The following is a 15,582-nucleotide window of genomic DNA, read 5'->3' as shown; positions in this document are numbered from 1 at the left end:
AAAGTTGGTATAGTAATAGAATTATTCTTCTAACAGGATAGAAGCTTACGTAAAAGTAATTATAAAATAAAAATTTAATCAAATAATATTTATTATGTAAAAGTTGATTATAAATTATTTTTTCATAAATCAAAGGAAAAATTAACAGATTGAAAAAATAAAATTAATTCAAGCAATGGATTATTAATAACAAAACCTTAAAATGAATATTTTGTTTAGAAAATAATCATTGCCTAACCCAAAGTCGGTATAGAAATAGAATAAGTATAATATTTTCTAAATCGAAAAATTTAAATCTAAAGTTAACAAAATTTAAAATCCAAAATGTCTTCCTCCAACCGAATTATGGTGAGGAGGTCTCCTCCTCCTTCTTCTTTGAAAGAAAAAGCTAAGAGAAACTCAGTGTTCATTAAGAAAAATGAAAGTTCAATTTGGGGATAGGAACGTAATTCCAATCAAATGTCTTGTTTTTGTCTCTGGTATGAGTGTCGTCCCATAATACTCCATTACCAAAAAAAATATTATTAAAGGAAGCTTGCAAAAATAAGTCAGTGTACACATATCCACAATGCATGGAACCCAAATTAGCGTATCTCACAAATGAGAGACCAAAAGTTGAAATTTCACACACACACATATATATATATATATATAAAGGAGAGATTCTTGAATCTTCACGTGGAGGACTAGCGAGCCGTTGGGATCACTTCAGTACCAAAGTTCATACTCACTTCAATCGAACCCTTTGAGTCCATATCTCGGCTTGTCCCGACCCTCGAGTTCTCGGACGCCAAACACTCGTTCAGTTCGATCACAACTTGAGACATGTTCGGTCTGTTTGATGAAGAAGGATTCACGCAGGCCATTGCAAGCTCAACCACTCTCCAAATCGAGTTTGTGTCATAATCTCCATACAGTTTTGGATCCATGATTTTATTGATGTCTCCTCGTGTAAGCATTAGCCCCACCCATTCCGTTATGTGTGGTCTCTCACGAGTCTGGTCAATCACAGGGCGGTTTGTGATGATTTCCAATAGTACAATCCCAAAACTATACACATCACTCTTCTCAGTTAACCAGTTTGTTCGGTAGTATCTGTCAACAACACACCCAGAATTAACAATTATTAGGAGAATATTCGATTTAATAGGTAATCAATTATAATTAAAAAATGCTATATAGAAACTCAATCGTTCTAAAAGCTCCCCCACTGATGCATAAACATTAGAACTTGTAGGAAAATATACCAATTTTTCTCTACTCATGTGTTAAAATGATACAAGGACTTCCAAAGAACTATACTGACTTCCAAAGAACTATACTGTAATAGATGATGTTTCATGCTTGACGTATAGTTTTGTGATCCTTATAAAATTCCGTATAGTTTTTTTGGAAATCCTTGTAAAGTTAATAGATTTAACTAGTAATAGGTAAGAAATTCATATATTTTTTTAAAAATTTAAAGTTTGTATGTTTATCTCGATTTTTGTAATAAAATTTAGGGGTGATCATTTCGGATTTCGGTTTGGGCTCGGTTTGATTATATTCGGGTTCGATTATGGAAAAACTATAATCATTCGGTTTGTATATAAACTTCGGTTTGGTTAGTTTTTGATTCGGTTCGGTTTAAATTTTGTTTTTTTGTTGTTGTAAAAAACTCATTTTTTTTAAAGAAATTATCGGTTTTTTACTTATTTGTTAAATCAATTCGGTTTGGTTTTGATTTTTCGGGTTTAGAGAAAGTATAACCTTTCGATTTTATGTTTGGATTCGGTTTGGTTATTCGCTTAGTAAGCGAAATGGTCTATCGCTAATAAAATTCGTATATTTCTATTAGTTTTTTTTATATTATCTCTATCATAGTAGAACGAAGAAAGAAAAAAATGATTCTACATCATTTTTATGTTGAGAACGCTATGTATTACTTACTCTGGATCAAGGTATCCGGGAGTTCCGGCCACAACAGTGGACACATGAGTTTCACCTTCCGTCGGAAAAGATCTAGAGAGTCCGAAATCGGCGAGTTTTGCTTGTAAGTGCTCGTTAAGCAATATATTCGTCGTTTTAACATCTCTGTGAACCATAGGTGGTTTGCATCCGTTATGCAAATACTCCAATCCTATGTAATAAGATACATTCCAATGGACCGATCATCATAGAGGTTTTGTTAGACTCAGAGATAAAAAAAATGTTATGAACCGATCTTGGCACGAACCTTGAGCAGCCTCAGCAACTATTTTAAGTCTAGTTCCCCAACTCAATGCCGAGGCATCTCGTTTTCCTGTGAAATAGGGACAAATTTTAAATGTGAACATAGAAAATGTTTGAAGAAAATATGTTATATATCTTATCACCTTTGAAAAAAAAAAACGTTTACCTGATAGATGCTCTTTCAAGTCACCATTGGCCATGTATTCATAGATGAGAGCCAAGTTATCTCCGTCGTCGCAGTATCCGACAAGACTAACCAAATTCTTATGGTGAACTCTCATAAGAAGTTCGACCTAACGTGAAATCCATTTTTGAAGAATCATTATAAGTATCTCATATTTTTTTGGTTATAAATTATAATTTCATGAAATGAAAAGAACATTTTGGTAAATGTACCTCAGCTTTGAATTGTTTGTACCCTTGAGATGATGAATGAGAAAGCATTTTGACGGCCACTTGCTCGGTGCCGTTCACATAACCGTGGTACACAACCCCGAAACCTCCTTTCCCAAGAATTCTCTGGAAGTTGTTTGTCATAGCTTGAACCTCCGAATAAGCAAACCTTTTGTTTTTAGTTACGATCGATGGTTGAGACGATTGAGGTGATCTGGCAACTGGTGTTCCCGTACTCGGTAGAGTACTTTGGACTGTATTAGCCGAAAGGTTGGTGTTATAGCAAGATTTTTTAGTTTCATTATATTATAGTGTTTGTATATTAATGAATGCATTGCTAGTACCGCCGACACTTGATGCCTTTTTCTTCTTCAAAACAAAAAAGAGAGCCAGCGCGACTATGAGGATGGCCACAGAGGCAACCGATGCGACAACTGGTACGATGACATTCTTTTTGTGATGTCCTTCATTAACTGCGTTACCACATGAGATAGAACGACAGAGAAGATTCGGATTTCCTTGGAGTCTGTCGAAAGCAAGTGTTAATTATTCGATATAGTGATAGTTAAACAGAGAAGTTGGATAAATTCTCATCGAAAAATCTTACTCTAATTTCAATCCATTGTTCTGCCTGTTGAGAAGGGATTCAGGAACTGATCCACTAAGATTGTTCCCACTTAAGTTTCTGTTATGTCGGACACAAAACTAATCATCAGAAAATTTGAAACATATCTCTTAGGCTTAAGCTTTATTGGTTCTTTTAGAGTTACTTACATGATCAACAAAGACTTCATGTTGGCCAGAAATTCGGGCACCCCTCCAGTCAAATTGTTGTTTGATAAGTCCCTAACATTAGTAAAAAAAAAAAAAAAAAAAAACACGAAAATGAATGAGTATCTTAAAAGTAAGGAAGAACAATTGGTGCCGAGATACTTACAGTTGTTGTAGCTGGGTCAGATTTTGTATGGCAGGGGCTATGCTCCCGGTTAATCCACTTGAAGACAAGTTCCTAAGGACACCATCGTAAATACATGTCAAAGTATTGTGCATTCGAAAACAAGAGATTCAAATAAGTTGTCGAGCCGGTGATTGGACAATCTTACAAGGAAATGATACTCGGAGCAGTAAAATTGTCCGAGGTACTGCAGGTCAAACCTTCCCACAAGAACAGTTTAGGAACGCATGGATCTCCTTGCCAACTGATTCTATTCAATCCATAAGTTGTTTGAATGATGTTGATGGCAGCCACTGCAGTAGATGTTCAACAAATGAGAACATCGCGCGACATACAAAACAATGAATTGTATTTGTCTAGGAAAATAAAGTATATATAACAATGTACCATCGTCTTTATTCGTTTCTAACTGCGGAAACTCAACAACAACGTAAGCCTCCATGGAGTTAAGTAGAGGCGGGAGAGTTGATCTGGGAGTCCTCACAAGGTTGAGAGTGCAACTTCCTTTGTCGCAGGTGAAAGGTGATGTTGAGTAGATATAATCTAATGCCAGCTTTGGGGGACTATAAGGTCCATAAACAGTGTCCCCGTTCCAAGTAACATTGAATTCCCTCGTGTCATTGGCCAGTAGAGTTTGAATATCGGCAAAGTAAAGGTAGAAGTATAATTGATCTGTAGGATTGTCCAATTGCCATGTAATGGACAATGGTGCTGAGGCATTCGTGGGTGTGGCGGGGGTCGTGAGTATGCCTTGTGGTAAGTCAAGTCTGGTTTTCGAAGTGTTCACGTTGAGTGCGGTGGTTAACTGTGTCCAATCGTTTTGGAAGTATTTGAACCATCTACGATCATGGATATCAGAAGGGTACCTGGAATAATATTGTGTTAGACAAAAGAATCGATAGATCTTGTTTCAATGTTCCGATCCAATGGCCTTTTCTTCAAAGGGTTCCATTACTAAGGTGGCGAAATCGAAAAGTAAAGTCAGTTAGATCATAGACTTTACTTACCGTATCATGCCGCCTGCATTGCTGAAATACACTCGGAAAAACATCTTTAGGGAGCCACTTTGAGTAGTGTAGGAGCCATTTATCGACGGTCGAAGTTCTAAGGCTGATATCATCGGCGCAGTTGTTCCTGTTTTAACAAGACATACCTGCAAAGTGTTTGATCTTGCAGTGTGAACGATCTCTTCGAAAGTGCCATTTGGTTTTCCATTCAAATCAACCGTTGCCCAAATATTCGGGCCGAGATGCAGATCGAACCTCGGGTAATTGTTAAGACCATCGTAATTTCCATACACAAAGGTAGCCCTGATAAGATAATTCCCATTCTGCGTGACATTCAGGTTATAACAGTTTCGTATTCCATCTGGAAAGTATCTGAGATTATAGTACTGCTTGAAGAAGGTTGCCTCCAAATCTTTCTCAATTCTACCGCTTTTTCCGCTCTGGACGAAATTCTCATCCGTCATATATGTTAATCCCGTCGATGGTTCATCATAAGGAGACAGACTCGGGGACAACCCGCAATCCAAACTGATGAATCCTGTTATTAAGACAGATATTGGAGAGATATATACATATATATGATCAACGATGAAAGATAATCTTACATAAACAAAGGAGATGCGATTTCATAAAATTATGTAATATCAATTAACATGGGCATATATATACCTTGTTGATCTTGAGCTTGAACAATACATACAAAGGCAAATACTCCGATCAATACATACAAAACCACCCGGCGACTCTCCATTTCCTCCTCCTCTCCAGGGAGATGAACAATGAGATAAAATGCGTGTACATATACAAAACATTAGCTTTGGCACTTGCAATATATGTCTTTTAAATAATGTTAGAGAAATATTGAAACAAGTTGTTTCCCAGAAGAATACACGTAGTACAGGTTGTTCTTGCAAAAGTCTTCCTTGTCTCTCAGACCATTGAATAAGTCAAACCCAACACTGAGTATTTGGTCCTCACATTCTCATATAACAATGCAGAGGGCAAGTGGGTGATGGCATGGCATGTGTTTGTTTTCAATCATCATCAATAACAGCTTTATGTCCATAAACTCATCAAAATGATCTCTGTGTAATTAATAATCATTGATGAATAAATAATACGAAGAGTGGCAACGTGCGTGCAATGCAACGATCATCGAATAGACTTGTACTTGTTTGGCTATTTGGCATATAACTTATGAGATTATATAAATTAGTGAAATGGTCATACATGATTTGCTTTTTTTTTAGTTTAAATGTGAAATCAAAGACGTGGAATGTTGTAATATAATAAAGATCTTTTTATGATACGCAGAGAATCCAAAAACCATGTTGAAGAGCAAACAGAAAATCGTTTAACTTCATTGAATTTGTTTCAATAAGAAGAAACAATATTAGGAAAATAATTATCGAAAGAAACTCGAGTTTCCATGGAATGCCCAAATTAATTACACAGAATAACCAAAAATTTAATGTCGAGGTCAACTTGATGATGAAAGTTTTATGAATGTCACGGGATTACATAACACTATTGAAAAGATAGATATAGTTTGCCCTTTCTAGAGCTAATATAAGGTTACACATTTTAGTTTTGTTACACAAGAAAAAAACTTATTGAGATACCCACTGCCTAATCAGTTAGCAATAAACTTACCGGATGGAAGTGAACATCGGGTGAGCGTTGCTTACGACTGGTTGCCTCCCCAATGCAGTTCTTGTGGTGCGGTTGGGCACAATGCCAAGCACTGCCCGAAACATCAGCACCCGCGAGCTCTAGCTATGAAGCCTCAACCTAATACCAAGAGGCCAGCAGAATCTGAATCAGTCCAGCCTAAGGATACGCTGGCTAGTAACCAAAATAAGGCCAGTCAATCTTCAGATGTACTGTTGGCCAGCTCATCAGAAATGCAGATGATAGAATCTCAGGCAGGCCCCAAAACATCTCTGATCCCAGATGGAGGAACTAGCTTAGTTGGACAACCTGTGCCGACCCACACGCAGCAAGAGCCACCGGTGATTGAGCCTAAGAGCAGAAATTAGGAATTCAGACAGAACCGAGCGAGCGAAGTAAGATTTTGGACAGCCCAGCTACAACTGCAAAGAAGCAGGGTAAAATTCTTGCACCACCTACTGCATCCTCAGCAGGCAAAGGAAAATCAAAGCATCATGGCCGAAAGGCCATGAGCCAATTCTAGACGATTAGTATGGAACCCATAATTTTTGCGTGGAACATAAGGGGCCTGAATGACCGTCGAAAGCAGTTTTTTGTCAGGAAATGGATTTTGGACAATAAGCTATGGATAGGAGGATGATTGAGACACACATTCAGGAAGTAAATAAGGGCAGAATTGAGGCTGCAATCCCGCCTGGTTGGAGGGCTTTTTGCAATTACGCAGATGATGTTTCCAAAAGGATATGGCTTGTCTGGGATCCGACGCTGACGGTGACAGTCTATAACTCCACAAAGCATACTATCACCTTTGGTGTTGGGTTCCCGGACAAGTCTCGTCATTCACGACAACACTTGTATACGCGTCAAACCACCTGCAAGAGAGACGACAACTTTGGGCTGAGATTAACAAGTTGGCTGTCTACCAACCACTGAAAATCATCGCCTTGGCTCATCCTAGGCGATTTTAATCAGATTCTTCACCTGATGGAAAGATCTGACTACCCAAGGATTATGGTTGCGGGGCAAGGAATAGAGGAATTTGTGGATTGTGTCAACAACTCGAAGATATTGGAAATTCCCTTCAAAGTTTCTATTTCACATGGTGCAATAAGAGTAGTGTAGAACCACTAGGTGTAAAGTTGGATCGGGCATTCTGTAATGAATCTTGGCAGGATTGCTCTCCGGATGCTTTTGTTGAGTTTGTGGTGCCTGGGCCATCAGATCACTCACCGATCCTCTTGCACTTGCCGTCGACAAAAACTAATGTACGAAGACCGTTTAAATGCTTTCAACACATCAGCTTACACCCAGACTTCTCGAAGGTCATTCGAGAAAAGTGGGAGAGCTTGCGATGGGAAGGGTCGAGGTAGTTTCAGCTCTGCAAGGGCCTCCGAGATTTGAAAGGCCCTCTCCGTGATCTGAATGTCAAAAAGGGTGCAACTTGTGACTCAAAAACTGAAACTAGCGCAGCAGGAACTATTCTTTAACCCTACTCATGCACGTGTATTTGACGAGCATAATCTCAGGTCTGAATGGGTCATGCTTATAGCAGCAGAGGAAGCTTTTTATAGGCAGAAATCAAGGATCAATTGGCTAGCAATGGGAGACAAGAATACTAAATACTTCCACAAGGTAGTAAAGGGAAGAACATCGAAAAACCACATTTACTTGATGATGCAGCAGGAAACCGACTACAAACCAATGTGGAAATCAAGCGGCATGCAGTAGACTACTTCACCAACCTACTTGGTCAACGTGACATGTCCATTGAGTCGCTCTCTGTTGAGGTCCTCACGGAGCTCATCCCTTTTGCCTGCCTAGAAGATGTTGCAGCTATTATAAATGCAGTGCCGACTAGGGATGAGATCAAACATTGTCTGTTTAGGATGGCCAATAACAAGGCTCCGGGGTCGGATTGTTTCCCAAAAGAGTTCTTTGTCTCTATTTAGGAAACTATTGAGAACTCGGTAATAGCAGTTGTACAAGAGTTTTTTCAAACTGGAAAATTGTTGGGACAATTAAACGCCACGATTATTGTATTGGTTCCTAAGAAGCCAGGGGCAGTAGCACTGAAGGACTTCCGACCTATTAGTTGTTGCAACACCATATACAAACTCATATCCACCCTTTTGGCCAAGAAATTAAAGGTAGTCCTGCAGAATGTAATCTCGTCGAATCAAGGGGCTTTCCTCAATGGGAGGTTGATGTTAGAAAACATCCTGCTGGCCACCGAGCTAGTGCGAGAATACAACAAGCCTAGTGCAGCAAAACGAGTGATGTTGAAACTCGATATGAGAAAAGCATTTGATTTGGTTAGTTGGGAGTTTATCAAAAGAATACTGCAAGCCTTGCATCTGCCAAAATCATTTGTGGGCAGGATATCTACATGTATGGGTACCTCGAAGCTCTCAGTGGTTGTAAACGGCGAGCTGGCATGTTACTTTAAGGGAAGGCGAGGTCTTCGGCAAGGGGACCCGATCTCCCCCTATCTCTTTATCTTAGCCATGGAAATACTAACCCGCATGCTGGACAAAGGAGGTAGTGAACGTCGCTTTCAGGTACATCCGCAATGTCATACACCTATTATTACTCATCTAACTTTCGCAGATGATATGTAATGGATCTTGTTTTCAAAATCAGGCTCCCTATGGGTTGCTTGGACACAGGTGAATATATTCAAGGCTAAGGGGTTTTGTTGGGCTTGAAGGAGCTAGTGAAACAGTTCCTAAGGATTAATCTTGGAAACAGTGAAAACACCCTATTTTGGCATGACCCTTGGACATCTCTAGGTCCATTGATCGAGTATATTGGTGAATCGGGTCCCCGGAGCTTTCGAGTACCAAACCTTGCCAAGGTCCGAAGTGCAGTACAAGGTGGAAATTGGATTATGCCAAATGCAAGATCAGATCGGCAACAAGAGTTTCTCACCTTGCTCTCCACCATTCCACCGCCGGTGGGCACCGAGGAACAAGATCAACCAATGTGGAAATACGCCCCTGATGACTACCGATCATACTTCCTGACAAGCAAAACATGGGAGCAAATCCCCTGACATAAAAACAAAATGTTGTAGTTTTAGTAAAAATAAAAAACTTGAACCGGAAAATAAACTAAGTTATATCTAAAATATCCATCCCTATCGAAATCATGTTACGGTTTTTTGTGTATAAATATGGATATTAAAAAGGCGTTGTTCAATATGAAACATGGAAATTAGAAGATTACTAAATGAAAATTACTAAGCGAGTCAGCTTCACAACAATTTGTTTTAAAAAAGGTAATGACATATACACACTTATCCGCAACGCTTAAAATTAAATTCGTACTTCTTATAGCTGAGAGACCAAATGATAAACCTTTACAACAACAAAAAAACAGAAGAGAGATTCTTGAATCTTCGCAATGATAATTAGCGAGCCTTAGGGTTCACTTCAGTACCAAAGCTCATACTCACTTCAATGGAACCCTTTGAGTCCATGTCTCGGCTTGTCCCGAGCCTCGAGTTTTCCGACGCCAAACACTCGTTTAGTTCGATCACAACCTGAGACATGTTCGGTCTTCTCGACGAAGAGGGATTCACACACGACATTGCAAGCTCAACCACTTTCCAAACCGAGTTTGTGTCGTATTCCCCGAATAGTTTTGGATCCATAATTTTATTGATGTCTCCTCTTGTAAGCATTAACCCCACCCATTCTGTTATGTGAGGTCTTTCGCGACTCTGGTCGATCACAGGACGATTCATGATGATTTCCAATAGTACAATACCAAAACTATACACATCGCTCTTCTCAGTTAACCAGTTTGTTCGGTAGTATCTGAAACAAAAATACACCTCTTTTAGTATTTTGTAGTAGACCAAGAAAGAAGGATATTTTTTAACATTTTTGTTATATGTATTACTTACTCTGGATCAAGGTAACCGGGAGTTCCGACCACAACAGTGGACACATGAGTTTCGCCTTCGGTCGGGAAAGTTCTCGAGAGTCCGAAATCGGCGAGTTTTGCTTGTAAGTGTTCGTTAAGCAATATATTCGTAGTTTTGACATCTCTATGAACCATAGGTGGTTTGCATCCGTTATGCAAGTACTCCAATCCTATGCAAAAAAAATCATTTCAATGAACATATTATCATAACGGTTTGGTTAGATTATCACGATGGTGATTACAATCAACTCATAGAAACATAGGTATAAAATACAATGACTGAGATTGATAAATTGATAAACTTGGAAAGGACCTTGCGCAGCCTCAACAACTATTTTAAGTCTAGTTCCCCAACTCAATGCCGAGCCATCGCATTTTCCTATGAAATTAGAACAACCTTTATTAATTTGAACATATAAATTTTTGAAGCAAATATGTTATATATCTTGTCACCCTTGAAAAAATATTTACCTGACAAATGCTCTTTCAGATCACCATTGGCCATGCATTCATATATGAGAGCCAAGTTGTCTCCATCATCGCAATATCCGACAAGGCTAACCAAATTCTTATGGTGAACTCTAAGAAGAAGTTCGACCTAACATGCCATCGAAAACACATGATCCATTATTGAAGGGTCATCATAGATATATTATATTTCTGTTACTAGTAATTTATACCTCGGCTTTGAATTGTTTGTATCCTTGAGCTGATGAATGAGAAAGCATTTTAACAGCCACCTTTTCGGCGTCATTCACATAACCGTGGTAGACAATTCCAAATCCTCCTTTTCCTAGAATTCTCTCGAAGTTGTTTGTCATAGCTTGAACCTCTGAATAAGCAAACCTTCTGTTTTTCATAGCGATTGATGGTAGAGGACTTTGAACTGTGTAGCAGAAATCTAACTTGTTCAATATTTTGCAATTTCAAATAATATATTATAGGAAAAAAAAACATTTAACTTTTTAATTTTGACAAAAAAATCTAAACATTTTTTTAGAAAAAAAATTAAAACTATTTAAATTGTCCAAGATAATATTTGAACTATTCGAAAACTGACATATTAAACGAACCGAACATATGTGGCTTGCAGAAATGTCAACGTGACGTGCAAAAATTTATTCCGATGTCACGTCAGTTCCATTGGTTTCATATAACACTTTTCAAGAATTATTTTGGACAATTTAAATAATTTAGTGTTTTTTTTCCAAAAAAAATTATTTTTTTGTCAAAATTGAAAAATAAATGTTTTTTTATATTATATAATGTACAAATATTGATGAGTGTATTGGTAATACCTTCCACACTTGAAGGCTTGTTCTTCCTCAAAGTAAAAAAGAGACACAATGCAGTTATGAGAACAGTCGCCGAGGCAACTGATGCGACAACTGGTATGATGGTATTCTTTTTATGATGTTTTCCTTTACCTCCGACATCATCGCATGAGACTGACTGGCAAAGAAGATGTGGATTTCCTTGGAGTCTGCGGAAATCATGTGGCAATTATCCAATATATTGACTAATGAAACAAAGAAGTTGGATAATTTTGATCACCAAAATTAACCTTACTTCAATTCCAGGCCATTGTTCTGCCTGTCCAGAAGGGTTTGAGGAACTGATCCAATAAGATTATTCCCACTTAAGTTTCTGTTAAGCCATACAAAAAATTAAACTAAACATCTGAGAATTTAAAAAAAAAACATTTGGGTAAATACGAATTTTAAAATTTTCAAATAAATACAGGAACACTTTCTAACTTCTATATTACATTCTGAATTTTTAAAATAATAAAAATAAATCATTAATTTTTAAATGTTTCCTAAAAACCGTCATGGAATTAAATTCTAAACTTTTGAATGGCTCCAAAATACCACCATGATATGGTAGTTAGTTTCTGGAAACTGTTTAAAAGTTTAAGTTTTAATGTAGAAGTTAAGTAAAATTTATGTGTTTTTTTCAAAAGTTTTAAAATTCGTATATTTATCTCAGATTTTTACAACTACGTTTATTAATATGTTGTGTTCCCCAAAAATTTCCAAAAGACAAACATTTTGACTCTTTTGTAGTGACTTACATGACCAATAAGGACTTCATGTTTGCTAGAAATTCGGGCACTTCTCCGGTCAAACCGTTGTTCGACAAGTCCCTGACATTTGCAAATTGCGAAAACAAAAATATCACCACAAATACATCCAATTTGCCTCTTATGTAAGAAATTTTTTTTTATAGTTGGCTATATGAAGCTACTCACAGTTCTTTTAGTTGGATCAGATATTGCAGGACATGAGCTATCTCCCCGGTTAATCCGCTTGAAGACAAGTTCCTATCAGAAGATCATAATTAGGTACATGTCAAAGTATTGTGCATTTGAAAACACAAGATTCAAACAAGATCTGGAGTCGGTGATTGGACAATCTTACAAGGAAATGATACTCGGAGCAGTAAAATTGTCCGAGATATTGCAGTTCAAGCCTTCCCACAAGAACGGTTTAGGAACACATGGATCTCCTTGCCAGCTGATTCTATTCAATCCATAAGTTTCTTGAATAATCTTGATGGCATCCACTGCAGTAAACGTTCAACAAATTAGAACATCGACATACAAAATAATGAATTATATTTGTATAGGAAAATAATATATAACAATGTACCATCGTCTTTATTCGTTTCTAACTGCGGAAACTCAACAACAACATAAGCCTCCATGGCGTTAAGTAGAGGCGGGAGAGTTGACCTCGGAGTCCTCACAAGGTTGAGAATGCAACCTCCTTCCTCGCACGTGAAAGGTGATGTTGAGTAGATATAATCTAATTCCAACTTTGGGGGACTATAAGGTCCATAAATAGAGTGTCCGTTCCAACTAACGTTGAATTCCCTCGTGCCATTGGTCAATAGAGTTTGAATATCGGCAAAGTAAAGGTTGAAGTATAATTGATCGGTAGGATTATCTAAAGACCATGTAATGGACAGTGGTGCAGAAGCATTCGTGGGCGTGGCGGCTGTCATGAGTATGCCTTGTGGTAAGTCAATATCAGTTTTTGAAGTGTTCACATTAAGTGTGGTAGTTAACTGCGTCCAATCGTTTTGGAAGTATTGGAACCATCTTCGATCATAGACATCAGAAGGGTACCTAGAATAATCCTACGTTAGACAAAACGAACCGATAGATCTTGTTTCTGATCCTATTGCCTTTTCTTTTAGTTTAAGCTAAGACAAAGGTGGCGAAATCGAAAAGTAAAGTCAATCAGATAGAATTTACTTACCGTATCATGCGGCCTGCATTGCTAAAATACATCCGAAAAAACATCTTTAAGGACCCACTTTGAGAAGTGTAAGAGTCATTTCTCAACGGTCGAAGTTCTAAGGTCGATATCATCGGTGTAGTTCTTCCTGTCTTAACAAGACATACCTGCAAAGTTTTTGATCTTGCAGTGTGGATGATCTCTTTGATTGTAGCATTTGGTTTTCCATTCAAATCAACCGTTGCCCAAATATTCGGGCCAAGATGCAGATCAAAACTCGGGTAATTGTTAAGACCATCGTAATTTCCATACACAAAGGTAGTCCTGATAAGATAATTCCCATTCTGCATGACGTTCAGATTATAACAGTTTCGTTTTCCATATGGAAAGTATCTGAGATTGTAGTACTGCTTGAAGAAGGTTGCCTCCAAATCTTTCTGAATTCTACCGCTTTTTCCGCTCTCGATGAATTTCTCATCCGATATATATGTTAATCCCGTTGATGGTTCATCATAAGGAGACAGATTCAGGGACAACCCGCAATCCAAACTGATGAATCCTGTTATTAAGACAGACATTGAAGAGATATATACATCTATGTGATCAAGGATGAGAGATCATTTTACATAAACAAAGGAGATGCTTAAATTTCTGATTTGATAAAAGAATGTAATATCAGTTAACATGGGCATATATATACCTTGTTGATCTTGAGCTTGAACAATACATGTAAAGGCAAATACTCCAATCCATACATACAAAACGCCCTGACGACTCTCCATTTTCTCTTGCTTTCCAGGGAGACGTAAAATGAGATCAAATATTGTGTACATATACGTATATTAACATTAAACAAAACATTATTTTTGATTGAAATACATATATTCCCACTGCAAACTGGACAAACATATTTATTTTTTTCAAATAATGTTAGAGAAATGAGACAGGTTGTTCTAGCAAAAGTCTTGCTTGTCTTTCAGACCAAGGAACAAGTCAAACCCAACACTGAGTATTTGGTCCTCACATTCAATGCAGAAGGCAAGTGACTGATGGCATGCCATGTGTTTATTTTCAATCATCAACAATAAACAGCTTTATGTCCATAAACTCATCAAAATGAACTCTGTATAATAATCGTTGATGAATAAATAATATGAAGAGCGGCAACGTGCGTGCAATGCAGCGATCATCAAATAGACTTGTACTTGTTTGATTATTTGGTATATAATTTATGAGATTATATAAATTGGTGAAATGGTCATACATGATTTGCCATTTTTTTTAATTTTAAATGTGAAATCAAAGACGTGGAATGTTGTAATAAAATACGTGGAGAATCCGAACCATGTTAAAGAGCAAAAAGAAAATCGTTTAACTTCATTGAATTTGTTTAGAAACAATATTAGCAAAAGAATTATCTAAAGAAACTCGAGTTTCCATGGAATGTCCAAATTAATTACACAGAAGAACCAAAAATTTATGTCGAAGGGTCAACTTGATGATGAAAGTTTATGAATGTCATGGGGTTACATAACACTATTGAAAAGTTTATATAGTTTGCCCTTTTACAGCTAATATAAGGTTAGCAATTTAGCTTACCTACACAAAAAAATAAATCATAATTATATTTTAATCCAAATGAATCTAAAAATATGATTTTTTTAAATAAAAACCTAATTAATGGAAATCGAATCGATTTGGAACCCAATAAAAACTAATAATAAAACAGAAACTAAAAAATTTCTTTAAAACCTGAGAAATTTTTAATTAAAAGATTAAATAAATAAATCCTGAATCGATACAAAACCCCTAGACATAAAAACAAAATGTTGTAGTTTTAGTAAAAATAAAAAACTTGAACCGTAAAATAAACTAAGTTATATCTAAAATATCCATCCCTATCGAAATCATGTTACGGTTTTTTTATATAAATATGGATACTAAAAAGCCGTTGTTCAATATGAAACATGGAAATTGGAAGATTTCTAAATGAAAATTACTAAGCGAGTCAGCTTCACAACAATTTTTTTTTTAAAAAAGGTAATGACATATACACACTTATCCCCAACGTTTAAAATCAAATTTGTACTTCTTATAGCTTAGAGACCAAATGATAAACCTTTACAACAAAAAAAAAAAGAAAAGAAGAGTGATTCTTGAATCTTCGCATTGATAA

At 37.0% G+C, this 15,582-nt stretch overlaps 2 protein-coding genes across 9 annotated transcripts; both read right to left on the bottom strand.

Moving 5' to 3' along the window:
• Window positions 1-537: 537 nt before the first annotated feature.
• LOC104810551 (receptor-like protein kinase At3g21340) lies at window positions 538-5,656 on the bottom strand. 3 transcript variants are annotated; one of them, XM_010536895.1, is made up of 13 exons: window positions 5,236-5,653; window positions 4,567-5,104; window positions 3,947-4,425; window positions 3,708-3,852; window positions 3,542-3,613; window positions 3,379-3,450; window positions 3,212-3,289; window positions 2,949-3,130; window positions 2,608-2,858; window positions 2,378-2,504; window positions 2,216-2,281; window positions 1,930-2,119; window positions 538-1,095 (listed from the first exon to the last, which is right to left on the bottom strand). In XM_010536895.1, the coding sequence occupies exons 1-13, from the start codon at window positions 5,315-5,317 to the stop codon at window positions 687-689; spliced, it is 2,691 nt and encodes an 896-aa protein (XP_010535197.1). In that variant the 5' UTR covers window positions 5,318-5,653; the 3' UTR covers window positions 538-686. The 3 variants fall into 3 exon arrangements, with proteins under 3 accessions (XP_010535197.1, XP_019057744.1, XP_019057745.1); XM_019202199.1 differs by having other exon boundaries at window positions 2,216-2,504; window positions 5,236-5,656; XM_019202200.1 differs by lacking the exon at window positions 5,236-5,653 and having other exon boundaries at window positions 2,216-2,504; window positions 4,567-4,712; window positions 4,822-4,904.
• Window positions 5,657-9,646: 3,990 nt separating this feature from the next.
• On the bottom strand, window positions 9,647-14,188 carry LOC104810550 (probable LRR receptor-like serine/threonine-protein kinase At1g51820). 6 transcript variants are annotated; one of them, XM_019202223.1, is made up of 13 exons: window positions 14,107-14,188; window positions 13,428-13,965; window positions 12,816-13,294; window positions 12,585-12,729; window positions 12,416-12,487; window positions 12,239-12,310; window positions 11,734-11,811; window positions 11,436-11,647; window positions 10,845-11,065; window positions 10,636-10,762; window positions 10,478-10,543; window positions 10,145-10,334; window positions 9,647-10,055 (listed from the first exon to the last, which is right to left on the bottom strand). In XM_019202223.1, exons 1-13 carry the CDS (start codon window positions 14,186-14,188, stop codon window positions 9,647-9,649), a joined length of 2,691 nt encoding a protein of 896 aa, XP_019057768.1. The 6 variants fall into 6 exon arrangements, with proteins under 6 accessions (XP_019057768.1, XP_019057770.1, XP_019057769.1 ...); XM_019202225.1 differs by having other exon boundaries at window positions 11,463-11,647; XM_019202224.1 differs by having other exon boundaries at window positions 10,478-10,561; window positions 10,845-11,050; window positions 11,463-11,647.
• Between the last annotated feature and the right edge of the window lie 1,394 nt (window positions 14,189-15,582).

This window comes from Tarenaya hassleriana, unplaced genomic scaffold (genome assembly GCF_000463585.1).
Source record: "Tarenaya hassleriana unplaced genomic scaffold, ASM46358v1 Cleome18, whole genome shotgun sequence".
Lineage (NCBI taxonomy): Eukaryota > Viridiplantae > Streptophyta > Magnoliopsida > Brassicales > Cleomaceae > Tarenaya > Tarenaya hassleriana.
Note: the sequence above shows the minus strand (reverse complement) of the source record. Positions and strands in the feature narration are given on the sequence as shown.